The sequence below is a fragment of the Pelodiscus sinensis genome, chromosome 1 (assembly GCF_052426305.1).
Source record: "Pelodiscus sinensis isolate ZL-2025 chromosome 1, ASM5242630v1, whole genome shotgun sequence".
Classification (NCBI taxonomy): Eukaryota; Metazoa; Chordata; order Testudines; family Trionychidae; genus Pelodiscus; species Pelodiscus sinensis.
Window position 1 is genome coordinate 355402996 of NC_143052.1, and position 21630 is coordinate 355424625.

The 21630-nt window shown below is 52.0% G+C and overlaps 2 protein-coding genes across 2 annotated transcripts; both read left to right on the plus strand.

Annotated features, from left to right (window-relative positions):
* The first annotated feature begins 261 nt into the window (after positions 1-261).
* Positions 262-1209, plus strand: LOC142830451 (olfactory receptor 52K2-like). The gene has a single exon (XM_075935417.2). It carries the CDS (start codon positions 262-264, stop codon positions 1207-1209), a length of 948 nt encoding a protein of 315 aa, XP_075791532.2.
* A 14586-nt stretch (positions 1210-15795) lies between these two features.
* LOC102449558 (olfactory receptor 52R1-like) lies at positions 15796-16743 on the plus strand. Its single transcript, XM_006112571.2, has one exon. The coding sequence runs from the start codon at positions 15796-15798 to the stop codon at positions 16741-16743; it is 948 nt and encodes a 315-aa protein (XP_006112633.2).
* The last annotated feature ends 4887 nt before the right edge of the window (positions 16744-21630 follow it).

Sequence of the window (21630 nt, forward strand, 5' to 3'; positions counted from 1 at the left end):
GTCAGGTGTTCATAATTAATTTCTCTGATGGATGAAACTGTCATTTTTCAGTGTGAAGAACAGCTGATCTGCCTCACACATTCAAAAAAGCCCGCCCCATGTGTTCACGTTGTGTTTCATATTCATGTTGTCTCTCCATCCAGGTGTTTGTATTGCAGCCATTCCTCCTGTCCATGGGCATCTAAAGAAACACCAGGGAACATACGGTGCAAGCAGGAGACACCGTTCTGCTTCAGACTTGGACGCCCTCTCCCCTACTCCATGTCAGATTTCAACACCACCGACTTCACCAACCCCTCCTCCTTCATCCTGCTGGGCATCCCTGGCCTTGAGGCCGCCCACATCTGGCTCTCCATCCCCTTCTGCATCATGTACGCCATAGTTGTTTTGGGGAATTTCACCCTTCTCTTCATTGTGAAGAAGGAGTCGAGCCTCCATGTGCCTGTGTACTATTTCCTCTGCATGCTGGCTGTCACTGATCTGGTCCTGTCCACTTCCATCCTGCCCAAAATGCTGAGCATCTTCTGGTTCAATTCCAGGGAGATAGATTTTAATGCCTGCCTTACCCAGATGTTCTTCCTTCACAGCTTTTCCATGATAGAATCTGGGATCTTAGTGGCCATGGCGTTGGATCGCTATGTGGCCATCTGCCATCCCCTGCGACATTCCACCATCCTGACAAACCCCGTGGTGGGCAAGATGAGTCTGACTGTGGCTCTGCGCAGTGGTGTACTCACACTTCCCGGTCTTCTCCTGGCAAGGCAGTGGCCATATTGCAGAACCAACATCATCCCCCACACCTACTGCGAGCACATGGCCATGGTGAAGCTGGCTTGTGCTGACATCCGCGTCAGTAGTTACTACGGACTCTTTGTGGTATTTTTTGTGACCTGTCTGGATGTAGTTTTTATCTCTATCTCCTACACCCAGATCCTCAGGGCCGTCTTCCACCTCCCCACAAAGGACGCCCGGTGCAAGACTTTTGGGACCTGTGGCTCCCACCTGGGTGCCATCCTAGCCTTTTACATCCCATGTGTGTTGTCCTTATTGATGCACAGATTTGGCCACAGTGTGGCCCTGCATTTCCATGTTCTCCTTTCTAACATGTATGCCTTGTTCCCTCCCGTGCTGAACCCCATCATCTACGGGGTGAGGACCAGAGAGATCCGGGACAGGCTGCTCCGTCTCTTCACTCAGAAAGGGAACTAATGCTTTCTCCTGGAGCACTGGCTCTCATAGGGTATGTCTACACAGCAGAGTTATTTCAGGATACCGAAGGTCTCCCGAAATAGCTACCCTGTGCCTTTTGAACACATCTGCTATTTTGAAATATAGCAGACACACTATTTTGCCCTCATACTACGAGGAGTAAGGGATGGTTCAAAGTATTGCTTTATGTAGAAATCTGGCGCTGTGTAGACAGCACCAAAAGAAAAAATAAGCTATTTCAAAATAGACTTGAAATAAGCTACACAATTTGCATAGCACAAATTGCATATCTTATTTTGAGTTTCAGGTGCTGTGTAGATGCACCCAGAGTAAGCTTCATTCAGGGATGGCGGGTGGCATGGTGCCCTGTTATTTCCCTACTAGCCAGGCAAAGACACAACATTATATATTTTCCTGCCCTTACCGCGCTGTTTCAGCATGGCAAACTGGGGAAGCGGCAGGAGTAGAACTCATGAAGTGAGACATTTGCCACCAATCTCATTGCTCAGAACTGTACCCATAAAGCAACCCCTCCTGCCCCACCATTTCTGCCAACATGCTGCCTCTTCTCATCCTCTTCCCCCCATAACTCTGCCCTAGCACCTGCTCCCATCCTTCTATCCCTCACTGGATCATCTCCCCCTCCCCACCATGTGGCAAGGGAGCCATTTCTGGTTTAGGAATGGGGGGAATTTAACCTTCATTGTAGTGACCACTTAGGCCTTTGAAAGCTCTGGGGTTTTGACAGATAAAAACTCTAGGTTTTGGGGGGCGTTTTTTAGCAGTTAGCTGGCAGAAGAACTGTATCTTGTTCTTACAGAAAAGAAAGATGATTGAGATTAAAATAAATACACTGGGCTCTAACACCAACGTGCTCTGATAACTTGTGGCTGGTTGCTGAAGAGCTCTGGTTGGGTTTAAAAATGTAACGTCTGCTCCTACATAGGTGAGGTGAGCTGTCGTTGGTTGAAGGGGGAGGACATCAGGTGTAGGTACACTCAGCATCGACTGTTGAGGGGTGACACAGGGACACTGGCCATGTGACCCCGCCCCAGTGTGTGGAAGGGCAGAGAAAATCCCTCTCTGCTCCATGCCTCACCTCTTCCCGGCCCTTGCTCCATTCTTGCCCCACTTCTTCCCCAAATGATGGGGCCTGAGGGATTAGCGGGGTAGGGATCTGTGGCTGGCAGGGATCCCCGCACTCACTGGCAGCGGCAACCTCCGCTGGGGCTGCTCCCTCGCTCACATCGCTCTGCTCCCCACCGATCAGGGTGAATCCAGCCCCTCCTCCAAGCGCTGCGCTGGGAGAGCAGCGTGACCTGGGGCTGCTGGTTTCGCTTCCCCTGCTGCAGCCAGCAAGTGGGGGCAGAGCTGGGCCCTGAAACTGCTGCCAGCCCCCTCTCCCCCTGCTAAAGCCCCAGATGTCCAGAAACTCTGGGCTGCTGGCCCCTTGGCCCTTCTGCCCATGGTGCTTGGGGGCATGTGACCCCTCTTGTCACTCCGCGCGGCACCTGTCGGGGGGCTGCAGGTTGGATTGTGAGGGCCCCGAGGGTGGGAGGGGGGAGGAGATGTGAGTCCCAGACTGACAGGATCCTAGGCCCATCCAGCCTGTCTAGGTTGTGGTGAGGAGAGGCACAACCAAAAATTATGACTGTAAAGGGGTGGGGGGAGGATCAGCTGAGAAAGTTTGAACACAGCTCAGGATGCAGGGAGAGGGTGGCTCAGGGTGGAGAAACGGGAGTGCCGAGGGGCTGTGTGCAGGCAGGTGGGTAGCTCAGGCGGCAGGGACATGGTAGCTCATGGGTACGTGTGAATAGGCGGCTCGCTCAGGCCTCAGACAGGGGCCATGCAGCCAGAAGATATCCCAGGGGGCAGGCAGGGGGTAACTAGGGGCAAGGAATAGCCCAGGGAAGGGCAGTTACTAGGGGGATAGAGAGCCTGGAGCAGCTCACCAGTACCTCAGGTGTGGGGCCCTGACGAACACCCCACCACATGCCCTGCCCTGTTCCACCCTGCCCCACTTAGCCCCTTCCCAAGCCCTGCCCCTGCTCTGACCATGCCCTAGACACGTCCCACGTACAATAGGCCCATTTTACATAACTGTGCACTTGTCCAGAGCAGCTTATTCCACATGTCATTCCTTAGGCATCCAATCACTGGCTTGGTTTGGGCCACAGTTCCAAGTGAGCAGGTATTCAGTTGCTATCAGTGACACCCTGAGGTGTGTCCCACTTGGGATGTTTCCCCCTCGAACACGTTTTGGCCAACGTTTGTGGTTTTTTCCACTCTCAGATTTTGGACAACCAAGTGCATGGGAACTCCCTTCCTCATGGACTTGTCTGGGTTTCATTGCGATAAGGGACAATGATGGACACCCAGTATCTACCCTCCTGTTTCCTGCTGGTACCCAGGAAGGTTTCCCACACCACGAGGCAGAGTAATTACTGGCACATGTAACCACATGGCATAGGGAACTGGCATTCGCAGGCTCGGTTGTTCTCAGTTCATTCCCATGAATAATGAAAATGCCATTTTTTTTTCTGAGTGAGAAGAACAAATAATCTGCTTCTCTCCTGAAAACAGCCTCGGACAGTGTGAGCATTATGTCCAATGGACAGTGCTTCTCCATACAGGTGTTTCTGCTGCCACAATCACCTGGGATCTTGAGAACATACGGGAAGTCACTGGGACATACAGTACGTGCAGGAGACACTTTTCTGCTTCTCAGTTAGGGTATGTCTACATAGCAGTTAGCAACGTTAACGTTAATTATTCCAAAATAACATTGAGCGCGTCTACACAACAAGCCGTTATTTCCAAATAGTGTCGAGCTTGAGGATGTTTTACTCTGACTCCTGTAACCCTCATTTCAGGAGGAGTAAGGGAAGTGGAAAGAAGAATGTTCTTCCTTCGACTTCCTGCTGTGTAGACAGCGATAAAAGCTGAGCTAAGCTGGGATGCCTCAGTGTCTGGGCAATCATATGCAAGTAGACTTTTGTCTGTAAGTCCTAGCAGTGGTTGGTGGGGAGTGACCAGACGACTCTCCATGCAGAAAGGGAATTCTTTACAAAGAGTAGGAAGTTTGGAGTCTTTTGTCTTTGGGCTGGTGGAATGAACCCGAGGAGGGTCTACGCTACAGAGTTTTTCCGCAAAAACTCGCAGAGTAGAACAAAAGAACAGAGGGGTTTTCCGGCATGGGTATTCCTCCTTCTATGAGGAATAATTCCTTTTTGTGCAAGAGCACTTGTGCAAAAAGGTGTGTGTGGTCTGGGAACAGGGTTTTTTGCACAAAAAGAGGAAATAGAAAAAAACACAAGTGTCCTGGTGGCCATTCTGTTCAAAGCAATCAGAGTTTCCTTTCGAGAGAGCGCCCATCCAGTCTGAAACAAAAGACAGAACTATGTAGCACTTTAAAGATGAACAAGATGGTTTATTAGGTGATGAGCTTTCATGGGCCAGACCCACTCCCTCAGATCAATATGTGGAAGAAAATCGGCACAACCATATATGGTATATGAGGAAGTGGGTCTGGCCCACGAAAGCTCATCACCTAATAAACCATCTTGTTCGTCTTTAAAGTGCTACATAGTCCTGTCTTGTGTTTCAGCTACACCAGACTAACACGGCTGCATCTCTATCACTATTCTACATCCAGTCTGGACGCTCTATTGCACAAAAGGGCATCACTTTTTCGATGCGCTCTTGCGTAAGAAGTTTTTGTGGAAGATCTCTTCCGGAAAAAGCTTCTTGTGCAAGAAGCCTGCAGTGCAGATGTAGCCCCAGAGACCCCAGGGGAAGGGAGATGACTCTGATTTTGAAGGTGCAGTGGGAACAGAAACAGTTTTAGGGTGAGTTTGTAATAGTCTAGTCTGTGCTGCAGATCTTAATGTTAGCGTTCGCCAAGTGCTTCTGTTACTTGTGATTTGTAACCTACTTTGCTCTGCTTGTTCTCACTTATAACTTCTTCAATCCTACTACTTGTACCTACTACAATCACTTTTACTTACTATCAAGCCTAGTGTAAACAATTATTATCCGGGGGAGCAACCAGTGTTCACAGTCTCCCTTTCAGTGCTAATGGGGGCTTACCCAAATAGTTCATCGGGGGTGGATCAGAGTGGGAAGGTGAATGGCAGTGGCTGTGTCAGCGCCTTGGAAGGCCCCCGAAGGGGTCTTCTGTAACATCACCCCATCACAGAGCTCTCAGCATTATGCCAGGTTTTCTTCCAATTAACTTTAATTGTGAAATACACACGGACGTACAGAGCAGCCAATTCCTCCCTGGCTCAGGCCAGAGCCCAAGAGTTCTCCTCTCCCTTTGGGAAGGGTCTTTAATTAGTGTGTACTCCTAAAGATGGATAAATAGCCCAGACTGGCTTTCCTCCAGCCTGCTCACATGGAGACGTCTGCTTGTGAGGCTGAGGGAACCTCGCTGGGATTGCACGGAGCTATATAATAATCAGCGCACAGAAGTGTTGTCTCTCAGCATGGGATGCTGCAGGAGATATTGTGCTGAGAGTGATGCGGGACAGAGCGTTCTAAAGGGGATTCCCAAGGAAGACAAAATTCACAGGTATCCTTTTATTGCTCTACAAAGGCAGGGCACAGGGGGTGTGATGTGGTAGACGGTAAGTCTGTGGGTCTCACCATGGGCAAAACATCTTCTTCCCTAGCTTCATTGGAGAATTCAGCTGAACTGTTGTGCCTGAAACTTTCTAATAATACTGTGCCAGACGCCAACTCTCAGCTTGGAAAGTCCTGTCCAACTACTTTGAATTTGGCCAACTCAGAAGCAACGGGAAACGAGGACTTCTACCTGAAGGGGTCAGACCTCGTAACGTAAGGTGGCGCTGGCAGTACCACCTACAATGGCCAATCCATTTCTGAATCCCATTCAGGTAGGTTCTGTGCTCCTATAATGTCTTGGGAAGGAGTTCCACAGGAGAAATGGGTTTAATAGAATTTTTTTTTGTCAGATTTATATCTTCAAGTCTTTCAGTTTAACTGAATATCCCCTTGCTCGTGTGTTGTGAGACAGCATTCAGAAAATGCCTGATCTAGTTTCTTTGTCGGTAGATTGCTAAGATTCCTAGTCAGAAAGCTCCATTAGGACATCCAGTCTGAGTTCCCGTATCCCCACAGCTACCCCCATGTTGAGCTCCATAATTTGTGTTTGACTAAGACAGGGTCTAATTTAGGATTTTGCATCGTAAGGAACATGACCAAGGCCCTCTAGTCTAACCCCCTGTCAAGATGCGGGGTTTGTTGAATGTAATGAAAAATATATCGACAGCCACTTGACCCCAGTGTCGATAACAGGAGGCCAAGGTGCTAGCTCTTCCACCATTCTCGTTACCGCCTCTGAGGGGACCGATTGATGAGGGGACCCTGCACGGTTATGTCTACACTGATACACTATGGCAACACAGCTGCAGCTTGGTAAGTGTAGACAAGCCCGCAAGCAGATCTTCCAGAAAAACATCCTGTCTGGATCCAGAGACATGCAGAGTTAGAGAATGTACAACTTCTGTGCTGTAATTTGTTCCAATGGTTAATCACCCTCAGTGATAAACTCTGGCAGTCGTTTCCAGCCGGAATTTTTCTGGTTTCGGCTTCCAGCTACTCGGTTGTGCTCTGCCTTTTTTGGCTCGATTAAAGAGCCTGCTCTTACCCAGGGTTTTCTTCCCATGAATCTCTTGCCTGATTCTCTTCTTGATAGGTAGGTGAAGCTCTTCATGTCTCTCTGTGTCAGGCATTTTGTCCAGCTTCAGATTAGTGTTTGGCTGATTTTTTCACCTTGTCCAACTTTTTGACATCCTTTTTTTCCAAATCTGGACTCCAGGACAGGACAAAGTTGGTTTTACCGATTCTAGGTGTAGAGGTAAAATCTGTCCCCTGCTCCAACTCACCCCTCTTACCACATTTTCCCAACACTCTGGGGTATGAGAGAGAGAAATAACCAGCTTAATAATGAAAGTGATTTATTTCTCAGTAGTGAATAGATCTCAAACAGTTACAATATTAAATCTAAATTGAAACTGATTACAAATGTTAGGTAACCATACAACAGTTTACACAGGGCAGGATCAGGAGGCTGTGCTTAGAGAGCTAGCTGATGGGAGAGAGAGAGAGAGACAGAGAGAGAGAGAGAGAGAGAGAGACCTCACCACTCCATGGATCTTCCACTGATCGGAGTTCCCAGATAGTGATGGTAGCCAGGGGGCCAGAGGGAAGGAGACAAGCAGAGCAGAGCCCCCAGCATGATCAGATAGGAGATGAAGAAGTCTCAATGGAACTGATGCAGTTTTCCTTGGAGCAAGGATAAGAGTTTTTGTAGGGCTAGGACAATAGTTCAAAGAGAAAGAGGTGAGACAACAGAAACTGATCACCCCTGGTTATGGGGGATGTTCCTTGAAGGAGCTCACAATGCAACTAGGCAGTTTCAGTATTTTAGATGTCAATAGGATCGTTACTAGAATTGGTCTGATAATTACTAATTTGGGTGTGAGCAGGCCTGGGTTCATTAGCATCTGGAGCTTAGATTTCCCATCAGGCAGTGCTTCTCTGCTTTCGGTATCTCATAGTTCAGTGCAGTTCCTGCCTTGGAAGAGCTGGTCTCCATTCTGTATGCTACTGAGTTCTATCTTCAATGCAGATGAGGCTGGGGTGTTTCCTTAGTGAGTTTAGGTGTGTCTTCCCTGGCCTTTTCATTGCTCTGTCTGATTCTAGCAGAGGCCTAGGAGAAGGGGGGGCTGGTTTTCCATGAATGTCATTCCCTGGCTCCCCAAGACCACAGGGCTGGTGGGTAACACCCCTCCCTCCCCCCATTCATGCATCCCAGGATCCCATCAGATCTTTTCCACAGAGCATCACTCTGAAAGCAGGGTCCCATAATACCTGTGCCGACTTAGACGGTGGGTCAGACCTGCATTCCCTGCACTGAGATGACAATTTGCATTTAACTCGGTGTGACGGCGCGTTGGGGGTTCCCCGTCTCCTGCACCCCGAAATGGCACAAACAGACTGCACCAGCCAGTGGAATTGAGGGTGGTTTATTGCTCCTCCAGCACAGCGCAGCACAGATGTAATCTGGTTACAGGAACTGGGCTAGGATGCCTCAGGCCCCCTTGAGATGGGGGAGACTGGGCCCCTAAACTCCAGCCCCTTCCCCTAGGCTCTCCTCCATGCCCTCCGACAGCCAGCAACCAACTCACTCACTTCCAGCCCTGCCCCCAAGCCAAGGCAGCATTCCACCTTCCTTTGTTCCTCTCCATGGGGGGTGTCTGGCCACTGGTTTGCATAGTGACTCATCCTGTTTTGCTGGGTCGTGGTACCCACGGCAGCCAGTGGGGGTTCCCCCAGAGCCAGCAGCATAGAAACCAGCCAGGTACCCCCACTACGTCACAGTTCTCCCCCCTCCGAGAGCGAACTGAGCAGGGTCACTCCGCTCGTGACCTGGGGAAGTTCGGGTCCTCTGCGTGGGAACCCGCCCCGGGGACATGGGTGCTCCCCTTGACTCGGGCCGGCCGTGGCGAGGCCCCACATGAATTGGCTTCCCTCTGTCCACTCGCCGCCCCGCTCCAGGGCGACTGGCGCAGGCCTGTCCTCGGGGGTCACACCCACCCTTCCGCTGGCCTTGATCTCTGGCCGGGGTTTCTCGGGCCGGGGCCATGAGCCCAGCGAGCCTTCTCTGGACAGCCAGGGCGGCTTCCACCCCCGATGCTCCATCCAGGGAGGACTTCCCCTCCCATAACTCTCTCAGCCAGCCCAGAGGGTCTATCTGGGGTAGAGACCCCCAAGCCGCTTTCCTCCTGTCTTGGGCCTTCCCGCCCCTCTGGCAGGAGTCACAGGACCGGCAGTACCGCTGCACGGCTGTAAAGATTCCCGGCCAATAGAAGTGCTGGAGCAGCTTCAGCTGGGTGCTCCGGATCCCCCGGTGGCCCCCAACGGGGGAATCGTGGGCCAAATACAGCAGCTTGAGGCGATACTTTCGGGGGACGACCAGCTGCCGCTCTACCCTCCATGCCCTCGCCTTCCTGGGGGGGGGCCACTCACGGAACAGGAGCCCACGCTCCCGCAGGAATCTCTCCTGGCCACCTCTCCCCCGGGGCTGAGCTGCACGGAGGCCAGCCTGGTCCCTCAGCCTCTGCAAGGAGGGGTCTGCCTGCACCTCAGCCTGGAATTCAGCTGCTGAGGCAGGGATCGGGACCTGTCCCCCACCTCTGCCTAGGTCCGGAGTCCCAGCCTGGCTGGACCCCGTGTCCACTGGGATGGGACCCTGAGGACGCTGCCAGGAGTCCTTCCCTGGACCCACGTTGTCAGCCCCCCGCTGGCTCTGGCTCTGGGTAGTGACTAGAGCCCGCTGGGATTCATGGGGCCACTCCTCTAGGTCGTTCCCCATCAGCACCTCGGTGGGCAAGTGCGGGTGCACCCCCACTTCCTTGAGGCCTTCCTTCGCCCCCCATTTCAGATGCACCCTGGCTACAGGCACCTTAAACGGGGACCCGTCTATGCCCTTCAGGGTCAGCTGCGCGTGGGGTAGTATCCGCTCCGGGGCCACTATGTCGGATCGGGCCAGAGTCACCTCCGCCCCCGTGTCCCAGAAGCCCGTCACCTTCCTACCATCCACCTCCAGGGGTATGAGGCACTCGCTCCGCAGGGGCCGTCCTGCCCCCACCCGGTACACGGAGAAATCCGCCTCCTGAGAATCAGACCTCCCAGGGGAGGTGCACTGAGCATCCTTCCCCTCTCTCTGAGCTGAGGTTTGCCTGCCCTTCCTCCCGCCCCAGCCAGTTAACCCTGGAAAGTCCCCGGTCCTGGGACCTGGTGCACTGAGCCCTCTTGTGGCCTTTTTGCCCACAGCGCTGGCAAGTTAGGCTTTGGGCTGTCTCTGTCCAGGCCCTGGCTGGTTCTCTGGGGCGCAGACGACCTGTTCCTTGGTCTCGCCCCGTAGTTGACTCCCTCCGTCGCTCAGCCGAGATCCGGTCTCTGCGCGGTTCCCTTTCTCTCCGGGACTCCCGTTCACACCCGGACCGGCTCTCCGTGAACTCATCCGCCAGTCTCCCGGCCTCCTGGGGGTTCTCTGGTCTCCGGTCCTTGAGCCACAGCCTCAGTTTGGGTGGGCACGCTGCATAGAACTGCTCCATCATGACCAGCTTGAGCAGCTCCTCTGCAGTCTGGGCTCCGACTCCAGACACCCACTTGCGGCAGTATTGCGCCAGGCGGGAGACCAGATCCACATAGGTCTCCCGTGGCCCTTTCTGTACCCCCCGGAACTTCTTCCTGTACATCTCGGGGGTCAGCCCGAACTTGTGCAGCAGGGCCTCCTTGACTCGGTTGTAATCCCCGGGCTGTAGGTCCTCCAGCTGACTGAGCACTCCGGCCGCCTCCTGGCTCAGTGCGGGGATGAGCTCCTGCAGCCAGTCAGCTGGGGGAACCCGTTGCAGTCCACAGGCCCTCTCAAAGGCACTGAGGAACCCGTCTATGTCACCCATGTCCTTCAATTGGGCCACCACGGGCCTCTCCAAGCATCTGGCAGTCCTGGGACCCTGGGGCCCATCCGCACTTGGCGCAGCCGGTGCCCCGCCGGTTCTCCGCTCTGCCATGGCCAGCTCATGCTGCCGCTGCCTCTCTCGATCTTGGCGATCCCTTTCTCGGTCCTCTACTTCCAATTCCTTGATCCGCAGCTGGATCTCCAGCCGCCGCAGCTCTGCTTGGCTGGCCCCTGCCCTAGATGGGCTGCAGCTTGCAGGCCTCCTGGGGGAAGCTGTCTCATCTCTCCTGTGGGTTCCAGCGCTCCTCCCCCTCTCTGAGCCTGACACACTCTCAGGGGGGGTCTGGCTGCTTCCCCTGGGGACAAGATCCTGGCCCTGTGGCTGGTCGTTCTCTTCTAGCTGAGCAATCAGCTGGGCCTTGGTTGCTTTCTGCACAGGCAAGCCCCTCTCTCTGCACAGCCCCACCAGCTCTGCCTTCAAGAGTTGGGCGTAGGCCATCTGCCCGCTGGGCCCCTCGGTGCAGACTCACCAGTCTAGTGCTGCAGCGCCCCACGATTCCCAGGAACCGCTTCGCTCTGTCTCCAGCACGCCTGGCTCCAGGGCTCTTGCTTCTACTGCGCCTTGTCGCTTGCCGCTGGAAGCTCCATCCACGGGGTGCAGTGCATCCCGCTCCTGACACCAGTGTGACGGCGCGTTGGGGGTTCCCCGTCTCCTGCACCCCGAAATGGCACAAACAGACTGCACCAGCCAGTGGAATTGAGGGTGGTTTATTGCTCCTCCAGCACAGCGCAGCACAGATGTAATCTGGTTACAGGAACTGGGCTAGGATGCCTCAGGCCCCCTTGAGATGGGGGAGACTGGGCCCCTAAACTCCAGCCCCTTCCCCTAGGCTCTCCTCCATGCCCTCCGACAGCCAGCAACCAACTCACTCACTTCCAGCCCTGCCCCCAAGCCAAGGCAGCATCCACCTTCCTTTGTTCCTCTCCATGGGGGGTGTCTGGCCACTGGTTTGCATAGTGACTCATCCTGTTTTGCTGGGTCGTGGTACCCACGGCAGCCAGTGGGGGTTCCCCCAGAGCCAGCAGCATAGAAACCAGCCAGGTACCCCCACTACGTCACACTCGGTTAAAATACTCCAGATCAACCACTGTGCCTGCCCTGGCCACCTCATTGGGGCCACCCTGCCCCGCTTTGGCTCATACCCAAATATCATCTGCAGCAATTTTCTGTTTGCTTCCATATCATGGATAAAACATTGAAGAGCTGGGGTCTAGAACTGATCTAGGTAGGATCACACTAGAAACATGCTATTGGCTGAAAATTGCCCATTGACAACAGCTTCCTGAGATCTTTCAGTGAGTCCGTTTTTAGTCCATTTTCCTTGCACTGTACTGATATTGTAGAATATTCTTTTTTTTTTAAACCTGAATGTTTTCCCCTATTAAGTCAAATGCCTTGGAGAAATCAAAGTCAGTTGCATCTGTGTTGTTCTTTTGATCAACCAAATGTGTACTCTACTTAAGGGATTAACTTAGGTTTACTTGACAAGACCTGTATTCCATAAACCCAGTTGTCCAAAGGAATTTAGCATAGTCATGGATGTTTTCCTAACTTACCCCATACCAGACTGTAACTAACATTCATAGGCGCTACACTAGCACTCCGCTAGTTCGAATTTAAATCGAACTAGCGGAGCGCTTAGTTCGAACTAGGAAAACCTCATTTTACGAGGATTAAGCCTAGTTCGAACTTACTAGTTCGAATTAAGGGTTGTGTAGCCCCTTAATTCGAACTAGTGGGAGGCTAGTCCTCCCCAGGTTTCCCTGGTGGCCACTCTGGCCAACACCAGGGAAACTCTATGCCCCCCTCCCGGCCCCGGACCCCTTAAAGGGGCACGGGCTGGCTACGGTGCTCGTGCCAGGTGCAAGCCTGCCAGCACACAGCCAGGAGACCCTGCACCTGGCACGGCTCGAGCCACCCACCCGATGTCCCCCAGCCCACTCCCTCTTCCCAGGACCAGACTGGCGGCTCCCGGGAGCTTGCCCGGGACCGCAAGAGGCGGGCACCTTCCTGGGCTAGTGCGGACATCGTGGACCTCGTCCACGATCTCCGCACTAGGCACAGGAAAGTGGCCGTCTAGGGCAGGAGAGCTGCCAGCCTGGCCACCCAGGAGCAAGTGTGCATGAAAATCAAGGGGGTCCACTGAGACCCCCGACCCTGAGCCCTGAGCTTACAATGGCCGTCCTGGGTCAGACCAAAGGTCCATCTATCCCAGTAGCCTGTCTGCCGACAGCGGCCAACCCTAGGAACCCTGGAGGGGATGGAACGAAGACAGTGACCAAGCCATTTGTCTTGTGCCATCCCTCTCCTGCCTTCCACAAACTTTGGGCAGGGACACCACTCCTACACCCTGGCTAAGACTACTCCATGGACCCAACCTCCATGACTTGATCTCACTTCCCTTTAAACTCTGTTCTAGTTGTAGCCTTCACAGCCTCCTGCAGCAAGGAGTTCCACAGGTTGACTCTTTGTGAAGAACAACTTTCTCTTACTAGTTTGAAGCTTGCTACCCATTCCTTTCCTTTGGTGTCCTCTAGTCCTTCTTTATGGGAACTCATGAAGAACTTTTCTGTATGCACCCTCTCCATCCAACCCCTGCTTTTAGAGACCTCTATCCTGTCCCCGCTCCATCTCCTCTTTTCTAAGCTGAACAGTCCCAGTCTCTGTAGCCTCTCTTCATCTGGGACCTGTTCCCAAACCCTGATCATGTTAGTTGCCCTCCCCTCTTCCAGCCTTTCTCTTCCCCTCTCCCACCTCCTTTTCTCAGTCTCCCCCAGTTTTGTTCAATAAAGACAGAGTCAATGTTGGAAGAAACGTTATCTTTATTTTGTACATCAGGAAGGGGGGCTAGGGAAGGGTAAGTGGAAGGAGGTGAGGGAGGAATGGGGTACGAGCCCCCGATGGGGAGGACTGGGCTGGCTCTGCGGGCTTCTGGGGGTGGAAGCTCTCCTGCAGCCCCCCAATTGTCCCCTCTCCCCAGATGGCAGCCTGCGGCAAGTGCAGCCGGGCTGATGGCCGAGTGCTGTGATGTGCCCAGTGTGGGCACTCCGGGCACTCCAAGCCAGGACTGGTTTTCAAGCGGGGCACCCCTGAGAACTGTCTGTCCAGGGTGGGGGTCGGGTCCCTTTAAGCGCAGCCCTCAGCTAGCCTGAGACAGCATCTCCACGCTCTAAGTCCTCCTCTGATGCCCTGCCGGCACTGCTTCCAGCCATCCTTAAGCCCTGTTCAGGGTCCACTCAATGTGGACTTGCTAGTTCGAATTAGCAAAACGCTCATTCGAACTAGTTTTTAGTTCTAGACGCGTTAGTTCGAATTAGCTTTGTTCGAATTAACTAATTCGAACTAAGTTAGTTCGAACTAACTCTGTAGTGTAGACATACCCTGGGCTTGTTTAGTTTGGAAAAGAGAAGACTAAGAGGGGACATGATAGTGGTTTTTAGGTATCTAAAAGGGTGTCACAGACAGTGGTGGTGGGGAATTGTTCTCCTTGGCCTCTGAGAATAGGACAAGAAGCAATGGGCTTAAACTGCAGCAAGGGAGGTTGAACTTAGGAAAAACTTCCTAACTGTCAGGGTGGTCAAACAGGGAGGTTGTGGAATCCCCATCTCTGGAGATACTTAAGAGTAGGTTAGATAAATGTCTATGAGGAATGGTCTAGACAGTATTTGGTCCTGTCATGAGGGCAGGGGACTGGACTCGATGACCTCTCATGAGGTATTTAAGAGTAGGCTAGACAGGCATCTATCAGGGATGATCTAGATGGTATTTGGTCCTGCTGTAGCTTTGGAAGAATGGTTTCTCTGGGATAGTGTGTTGTTCAATGGCACTGTGGAAATATTCCAGGTCAGAGATGGTGAAAGGAGATTGTGGGACAGAGAGTACCTGAGCTAGGACAGACCCTTCCGCTGGGCGAAGGGTGTAGATGCTGGGTAGATAAACAAAAGACAATATATTTATTTGGTGACCTCTAGTTCTTATGGTATGAGAACAAGTAAAGAACTTTTTATGATAAATAACTAGTGTGGATGATAATTTCCCTCAGCTTTGGGGACATAGCCCTACAGAAATTCTAAGTGTCTATTGATGTTACTTGTTGAAATCTGTTCTCTCATTATTTATGCCACAGTTTTATTTTATTCTCCTCTGTCATATGCTCCTTTCTCTCTTTCTTCCCTCAACTAAAAATTCCCAGAATTTTCAATCTGTAGACATGTGCCAGCCTCTGCCATTCTCATAACATTTGCCAGATATTCCCTGTATATTGGCGGGCTCACAAGCTGGTGTTTTCTCCCAAGTGCATATTAGCTGGTTTTCCCTGGGGCTATGTCTAGATTCGTAAAAGGGATGCAAATTAGACGTATCGCAATTGCTAATGAAGCGGGGATTTATCTCTCTTAAAATAAGGGATAAGGGATCTTTCGGAAAAGGCTTTATTTTCCAAAAGATCCACGTCTAGACTGGCGCTTTTTTCTGGCAAAGCTCCAAGTCGAAAAAAAGCAGCAGCCATTTTTATGCTAATGAAGCGGAGGAGATTTATATCCCTGCTTCATTAGCAATTGTGATACATCTAATTTGCATCCCTTTTACGAAAAAGGGCTGCATTCTAGACGTAGCCTGGCAGTTCTCTAGGACACTTTTTTTACACTCACAGATTTCACTGCAGTAAGGAACAATGAGGAAAAGCTGGTATCCACGCTCGTGTTTCTTGCTGGTGCCTATCAAGCTTGTCCATCCCTGGATCTGTAGGAATTACTGCCACAATGGGCCCCATCAAAAGTGGAATTAGCATTAGCAGTGTCCATTGTTTATAATACATTGCTCTGAATAATGAAAATGTCATTTTTCAGTGTGTGACAAGCGACCAGTCTGTGTCACCCATGAGAACAACCTACAATAGTGCATGTTGGTTCTCCAGCTAACATTGTCTCTCTATCCAGGTGCTGTTACTGCAACCTTCACCCTAGACCTTGGTACCCACAACACGCAGGAAACACCGTTCTGCCTCAGAGCAGGACGCCTTCTTCCCTACTCCATGTCAGATTCCAACACCACCTACTTCACCAACCCCTCCACCTTCATCCTGCTGGGCATCCCTGGATTGGAGGCAGCCCATGTCTGGATCTCCATCCCCTTCTGCGCCATGTATATCATAGCTGTTTTCGGGAACCTAACCATCCTGTTTGTCGTGAAGATGGACAGAAGGCTCCATGGGCCCATGTGCTATTTCCTCTGCATGCTGGCTGTCAATGATGTGGTCCTGTGCACCTCCATCCTCCCCAAAACCCTGAGCATCCTCTGGTTCAATGCCAGGGAGATCGATTTCCGTGCCTGCCTCACCCAGATGTTCTTCCTTCACTGCTTTTCAGCCATGGAGTCTGGGATCTTATTGGCCATGGCGCTGGATCGCTACGTGGCCATCTGCCATCCCCTGAGACATTCCACCATCCTGACCAACACTGTGGTGGCCAAGATCGGTTTGGCCATGGCTCTGCGCAGCAGCCTGCTCATAGTGCCTACTCCCTGGATGGTAAAGCAGCTGCCATATTGCCGAACCAACATCATCCCCCACACATATTGTGAGCACATAGCCATTGTGAAGCTTGCTTGTGCAGATATCCGCATCAGTAATTACTATGGCCTTTTTGTGGTATTCTTTGTGACGGGTCTGGATGTGCTTTTTATCACGGTGTCCTACATCCAGATCCTCAGGGCCATCTTCAGCCTCCCCATGAAGAATGCCCGGGTCAAGACTTTGGGGACCTGCAGCTCCCACTTTTGTGCCATCTTAGCCTTTTACATCCCATGTCTTTTCTCCTTACTCACACAACGATTTGGCCACAATGTGCCCCTGTATTTCCACGTTCTCTTTGCTAACGTGTATCTCCTGCTACCCCCCACGCTGAACCCCATCATCTATGGGGTGAGGACCAGACAGATCCGGGACAGGCTGCTCCATCTGTGGACTTACAAAAGGGCCTAATATTTTCTCCTGGGTCTCTGGCTCTCGGGCAGAGCTCTGTTCAGAGCTAGCTGGTGATATGTTGGTGGGCCCTCTTCCCTGAATCACTCACTGGACAATCAAAGGGACATTCAATATTTTCCTGATCTTACTGTGCTGTGTCAGCATATCAAACTGGGAAAGCAGCCTGTGTGGAACACATTAACAGATAGACTTGCCATCCATCTAATTGATCGTATCCAGCCACACCTCTCCTGTGGCGTGTCGGCCTCTGTTTTTCCTCTTCCACACAAGACCCTGCCCATGTTTGCTTGCTCCTCACCTTCCTCCTCACTTGCCGGATCACCTCCTCCTCCCCCAACCCATGCTGCAAGGGAGCCATTTTAGATTCTCTAACTGTCCTTACAATGGCTACTTACGCATTTGAAATATCTACTATTTTGACAGGTAATTTAGCAATTAGCTGGCATACACATTGTAATTAATTCCTTTATAAAAGAAAGAAAATTGAGTAATACAAAAAATCTACTAATCTCCGATACTGACGTGCTCTGACATCTTGTGGCTATAACGAACACCAAGGAGTCCTGTGGTGCCATAGACACTAAAGGCGTGCCTACAGTACAGCATTATTTCAAAATAACTCTTCTTATTTCAAAAAACTAGGCGAGTGCCCTCACAGAAAGCCCATTATTTTGTAACTAGCCAATAGCCCATCATAAGACAGGATTCGGGCCTCCCCTCCATGTCCGTGTCTCTCTTTCTCTCCTCCTCCTCCTACTCCTGCTGCCTCCCCTCCCTCTCATCTCTCCTCCGCCTCCTGCCCCTCTCTCCATCTCTCTCTTTCCCTGCCCCTTGCTGTGTACGTCACCATCCCACCCCCTTTCGCCTCCCACCGTGGCGCTCGGCTGAGTTCTGCGCCGCTCAGTCGGGCCGCCGCAGGGGAGCATGCAGCCAATTGGGCACCGTGGTCCCCATGTAGCACCCCAGTGTGACTCTATAACACTGAAATGTTGACGTGAATGAGGCAACAGCTCCACCCAGAGGCAACAGACAGCATTTCAGCATTACAGAGTCACATACATTGGACTACTATATATAGGATTATTTTGAAATAACGGGCTGCTTAGTTTAAAATCATAAACCCTCATTTCCCAAGGAATAACACCTATTTCAAAACAGTTGTTTCAAAGTAGCACTCGTGTGGACGTTCCACTGCTGCTATTTTGAAATAACGACTTCTCTGGGCCATTCAGACTAATTACTCCCCAGTGCTTGCTGGGGCTCTAAATCTAGCACGTCCACATTAGAGGAACCTGCCTCGGACTACTTTCGAGGCTTCCCTGTAGTGTGGATATATTATTTCGAAATAGTTATTTCAGGAGTTGTTTTTCCGAAATCACTTCTTTTGAAATAACCTCGTAGGGTAGACATGCTTGAACAGTGCTGAGCTAAGAGCTAAGGTGCTACAAGACTAATCATTTTTATTACAGACTAACATGACTCCCCCTCTGACTCTTGTGGCTTGTCACTTTAGGACACTGGTTAGGTTTAATGTTTTTAATGTACATTTAGAACATAAGAACGGCCAGGCTGGGTCAGACCAAAGGTCCATCCAGCCCAGTGTCCTGTCTGCCGACAGTGGCCAATGCCAGGTGTCCCAGAGGGAGTGAAACAAACACATAATGATCAAGCAATCTCTTTTATGCCATCCATCTCCACCCTCTGACAAACAGAGGCTGGGGACACCATTCCTTACCCATCCTGGCTAATAGCCATTTACAGACTACGTTCCTATTTGATTACTACCTCTGTAGCGAAAGAGACTCCAATGGGACTCCTTAAGACACCCTCAGCTCTGTGAGGAGAGTAGGTCTCATGGGTTACAGAGGGAAGTGGTACATCTGGAGTGCAGGGCTGGCCTGAGCCATTCTTGCACCCTGGGCAGCGGGCGCACGCACCTGATTGATGTGTATGGGGTTCTATGCCCCCAGGTGGCAAACTATGGGGGGTGCCTGATGCGGTGCCCCTTACCACTTCAATCAGGCGCCCTCCATAGGTTGGCGCCCTGGGGAGCTGCCCAGCTAGCCCCTGGCTTAATTGGGCTCTGCTGGAGTGAAGAGTGTGTTCTTATGTTTTATTCCTTTTGGTGACTAACTCTGGGTTTTGGCCGTTCACTTACAATCACGTTAAATTTGGCTCTCCCACGCTGATAATGTGTTTTCCTGTTTGTCTTTCTTCTGGGGCATTCCATATCCTTATGCTTACGAGATGTGTATGACGCAACAGAAAAATGCTTTGTGCAACATGGCTCATGTAGGACGTCCTTGGACAGGCTGTGACTCACTGAATGTGACTCTCCCATGTGTGCACGTGTGTCATAGTTGGGGATGAAGATGAGGACGCTTGGCCTGTGTATCTGAATTTTATATTTGCTGCTTTGGATCACTCCCTCGGTTGGCATGTCAGGGATTACCATGGAAACGCCAGACAGGGCCCATCTGCAAGGGCAATGGATGGGCCCTTTCTTGGGAGGTTCCCTACTCCCACTGACTCATGGGCAACACAGTCATATGGCCTGGTCACCTGTCAATCTGCTTGCTGCCCGGCTGTTCTGCAGGAGAAGTCTGGCCTAATGGGAAGTCTGCATCAGGCTGGGAGAGAAAATTATGCTCGTCCACAGCTGGCTTTGCCTCTGCCTCTCTTCCGAGAGAGATTCTCGAGAACACATGGAAACAGAAGGGCTGTAACTGGAAGGGAAGGGGAAGAGCTGCTGAACCCAGACCTAGGGACAGCGGGTCTGTGAAGGACACTATGGGTGTTTCTACACAGCAAAGTTATTTTGGAATAATAGCTGTTATTCTGAAATAACAATGTGAGCATCTAGGCTATGTCTAGACTGCAGGCTTCTTTCGAAAGAGAAATCCGCTTTTTCGAAAGAGAGCACCCAGCGAGTCTGGATGCTCTCTTTCGAAGACGGCCTCTTTACATTGAAGAACGCCTTCTTTCGAAAAAGGAACTTTCGAAAGAAGGCGTTCTTCCTCGTGAAACGAGGTTTACCGCCATCGAAAGAAAAGCCGCGTTCTTTCGAAATAATTTCGAAAGAACGCGGCTTGAGTCTGGACGCAGGGGACGTTTTTTCGGGAAAAGGCTACTTTTCCCGAAAAAAACCCTGAGTCGGGACACGGCCCTACACAGCCATTCCATTATTTCAAAATAATTTCAAAATAATGGATGGCTTATTCTGACTTCTGTAAACCTTGTTCTGCGAAGAATAACACGTATTCTGAAATAGCTATTTTGAAATAAGGCGGGCGTAGATGCTCCACTGCCACTATTTCAAAAGAGCCCCTCACCAGGGCCATTCTAAGTTATTCCTCCCCGCTGCCTCCTGGGGATCTGTGTCAAGATAGCACGTCTACATGAGGGGAGCCTGCCTCGGACTACTTTTGAGGCTTCCCTGCAGTGCAGATGTGCTATTTCGAAATAAGGTATTCCAGAATAGTTTATTCTGAAATAAATGCGCAGTGTAGATGTAGCTTCTGGTGCCAGGAGTGAAAAGGAATTTGAATTTTTTTACAGGAAGAGTAACAGCCTCACAGCCTCGTTTGTGGCCCACACACGCTCAGTGCAGGGGGCTCAAGACAGGGGAGTAGCAGGGTATGATAGGACAGTCGGTTGGGGGGTGCAGGAGTCAGAGAAGGAAGCTGTGGGGGGGCAGGCATAGGAGTCAGAGATAGGGGATGTGAGGGGGGGCTCAGGGCACCCTTTCTCCTCCACTACCTCCTCTCCTGAGCAGCCCCCCACTCCCTGGACCCCCAACATCCAACTCTCTGTCCTGAGTCCCCCATGCCCTCCACCCCAGTTCCTGCACCCCTCCATGAACCTCCTCCCCCGGCCCTGAACCCCTCGCCCGCAACCCCGACTCCTGCACCCCTCTGCAGTCACCCCAACCAACAGCCCTTATCTGTGGACTGCTCTTTATCATCACTTACTCCTTACAGTTGTGTACTTATGAACCCTTTTCTACTATTTTCCCCAGAAAGTGGGTGCGTTGAAATGCAGAGCAGGCTCAGGCTCCGGGGCTGGTTCGTGACCCTCTCCGCCATGGGATACGGCCGACTGTAACAAACTCACACTAGCCCAGGGTGAGATCACACCGCTCTGGGGTCCTGCGCTGGGCAGCTGGGGGAAGCGGCTGGATCCTCTGGATGGCTGGTTGATAGTGACCAGGGAAAGCCGGCGTGTGTCGGCAGCTGGGTGTGCTCCTGTCTGGGTGGGGCTGTGCTAGTGCAGGGCCTGGAGAGGCGGCTCACGTCTGCATGCCTGAGGGCTCAGCACCCCGGGGAAATCCATCTCACCCACCCAAGGAACGACCCTGTGCTCCAGGGCCGGGAAAGCTGCAAACTTGCCCCCTCCCCCTCCTCTGAGTTGTGGGGCCAGGGAGGCTGAGGATGAATGTTCTTCTTCCTCCTCATGCTCTGGGTCTGGGCAGGCTGCGAACGTTCACCTGCCCACCCTGGTGAGGGGGCGGTGACAGCGCACTGCCTCTCTGTGGTGGGGCCTGGGGAGGCGGCTTGGCTCCTGTGGGGGGCAGGGTCTCAGTGGAGGGGAGGGCTGGGGGCTCACTTCCCCCGGCCTACCTTCCCCGCCTGCCCAAGCTTCTTCTCCTGCGTTCAGTTACTGAGGAGAGACCACAGTGACAGCAGAGCAGTCGGGACTCCTGGATTCTGACTCTCTGTACGACCTTGGCCAGATCACACCACCCCATGCCTCAGTTTAGCTATCTGTACAATGGGGATAGGGTCACGGCGACTTTCTTTTGCTGGGTGATTTGAGAAGCCTTCCGTGAAAGGGGCTGCACAGAGCGATCACGGTTACTGGTGAGCATCACCCATCTCTGATCTG

Bases quoted from the DNA above. Each gene is read 5' to 3' on its own strand.
- LOC142830451 (XM_075935417.2), top strand. From the start codon at position 262: ATGTCAGATTTCAACACCACCGACTTCACCAACCCCTCCTCCTTCATC.
- LOC102449558 (XM_006112571.2), top strand. From the start codon at position 15,796: ATGTCAGATTCCAACACCACCTACTTCACCAACCCCTCCACCTTCATC.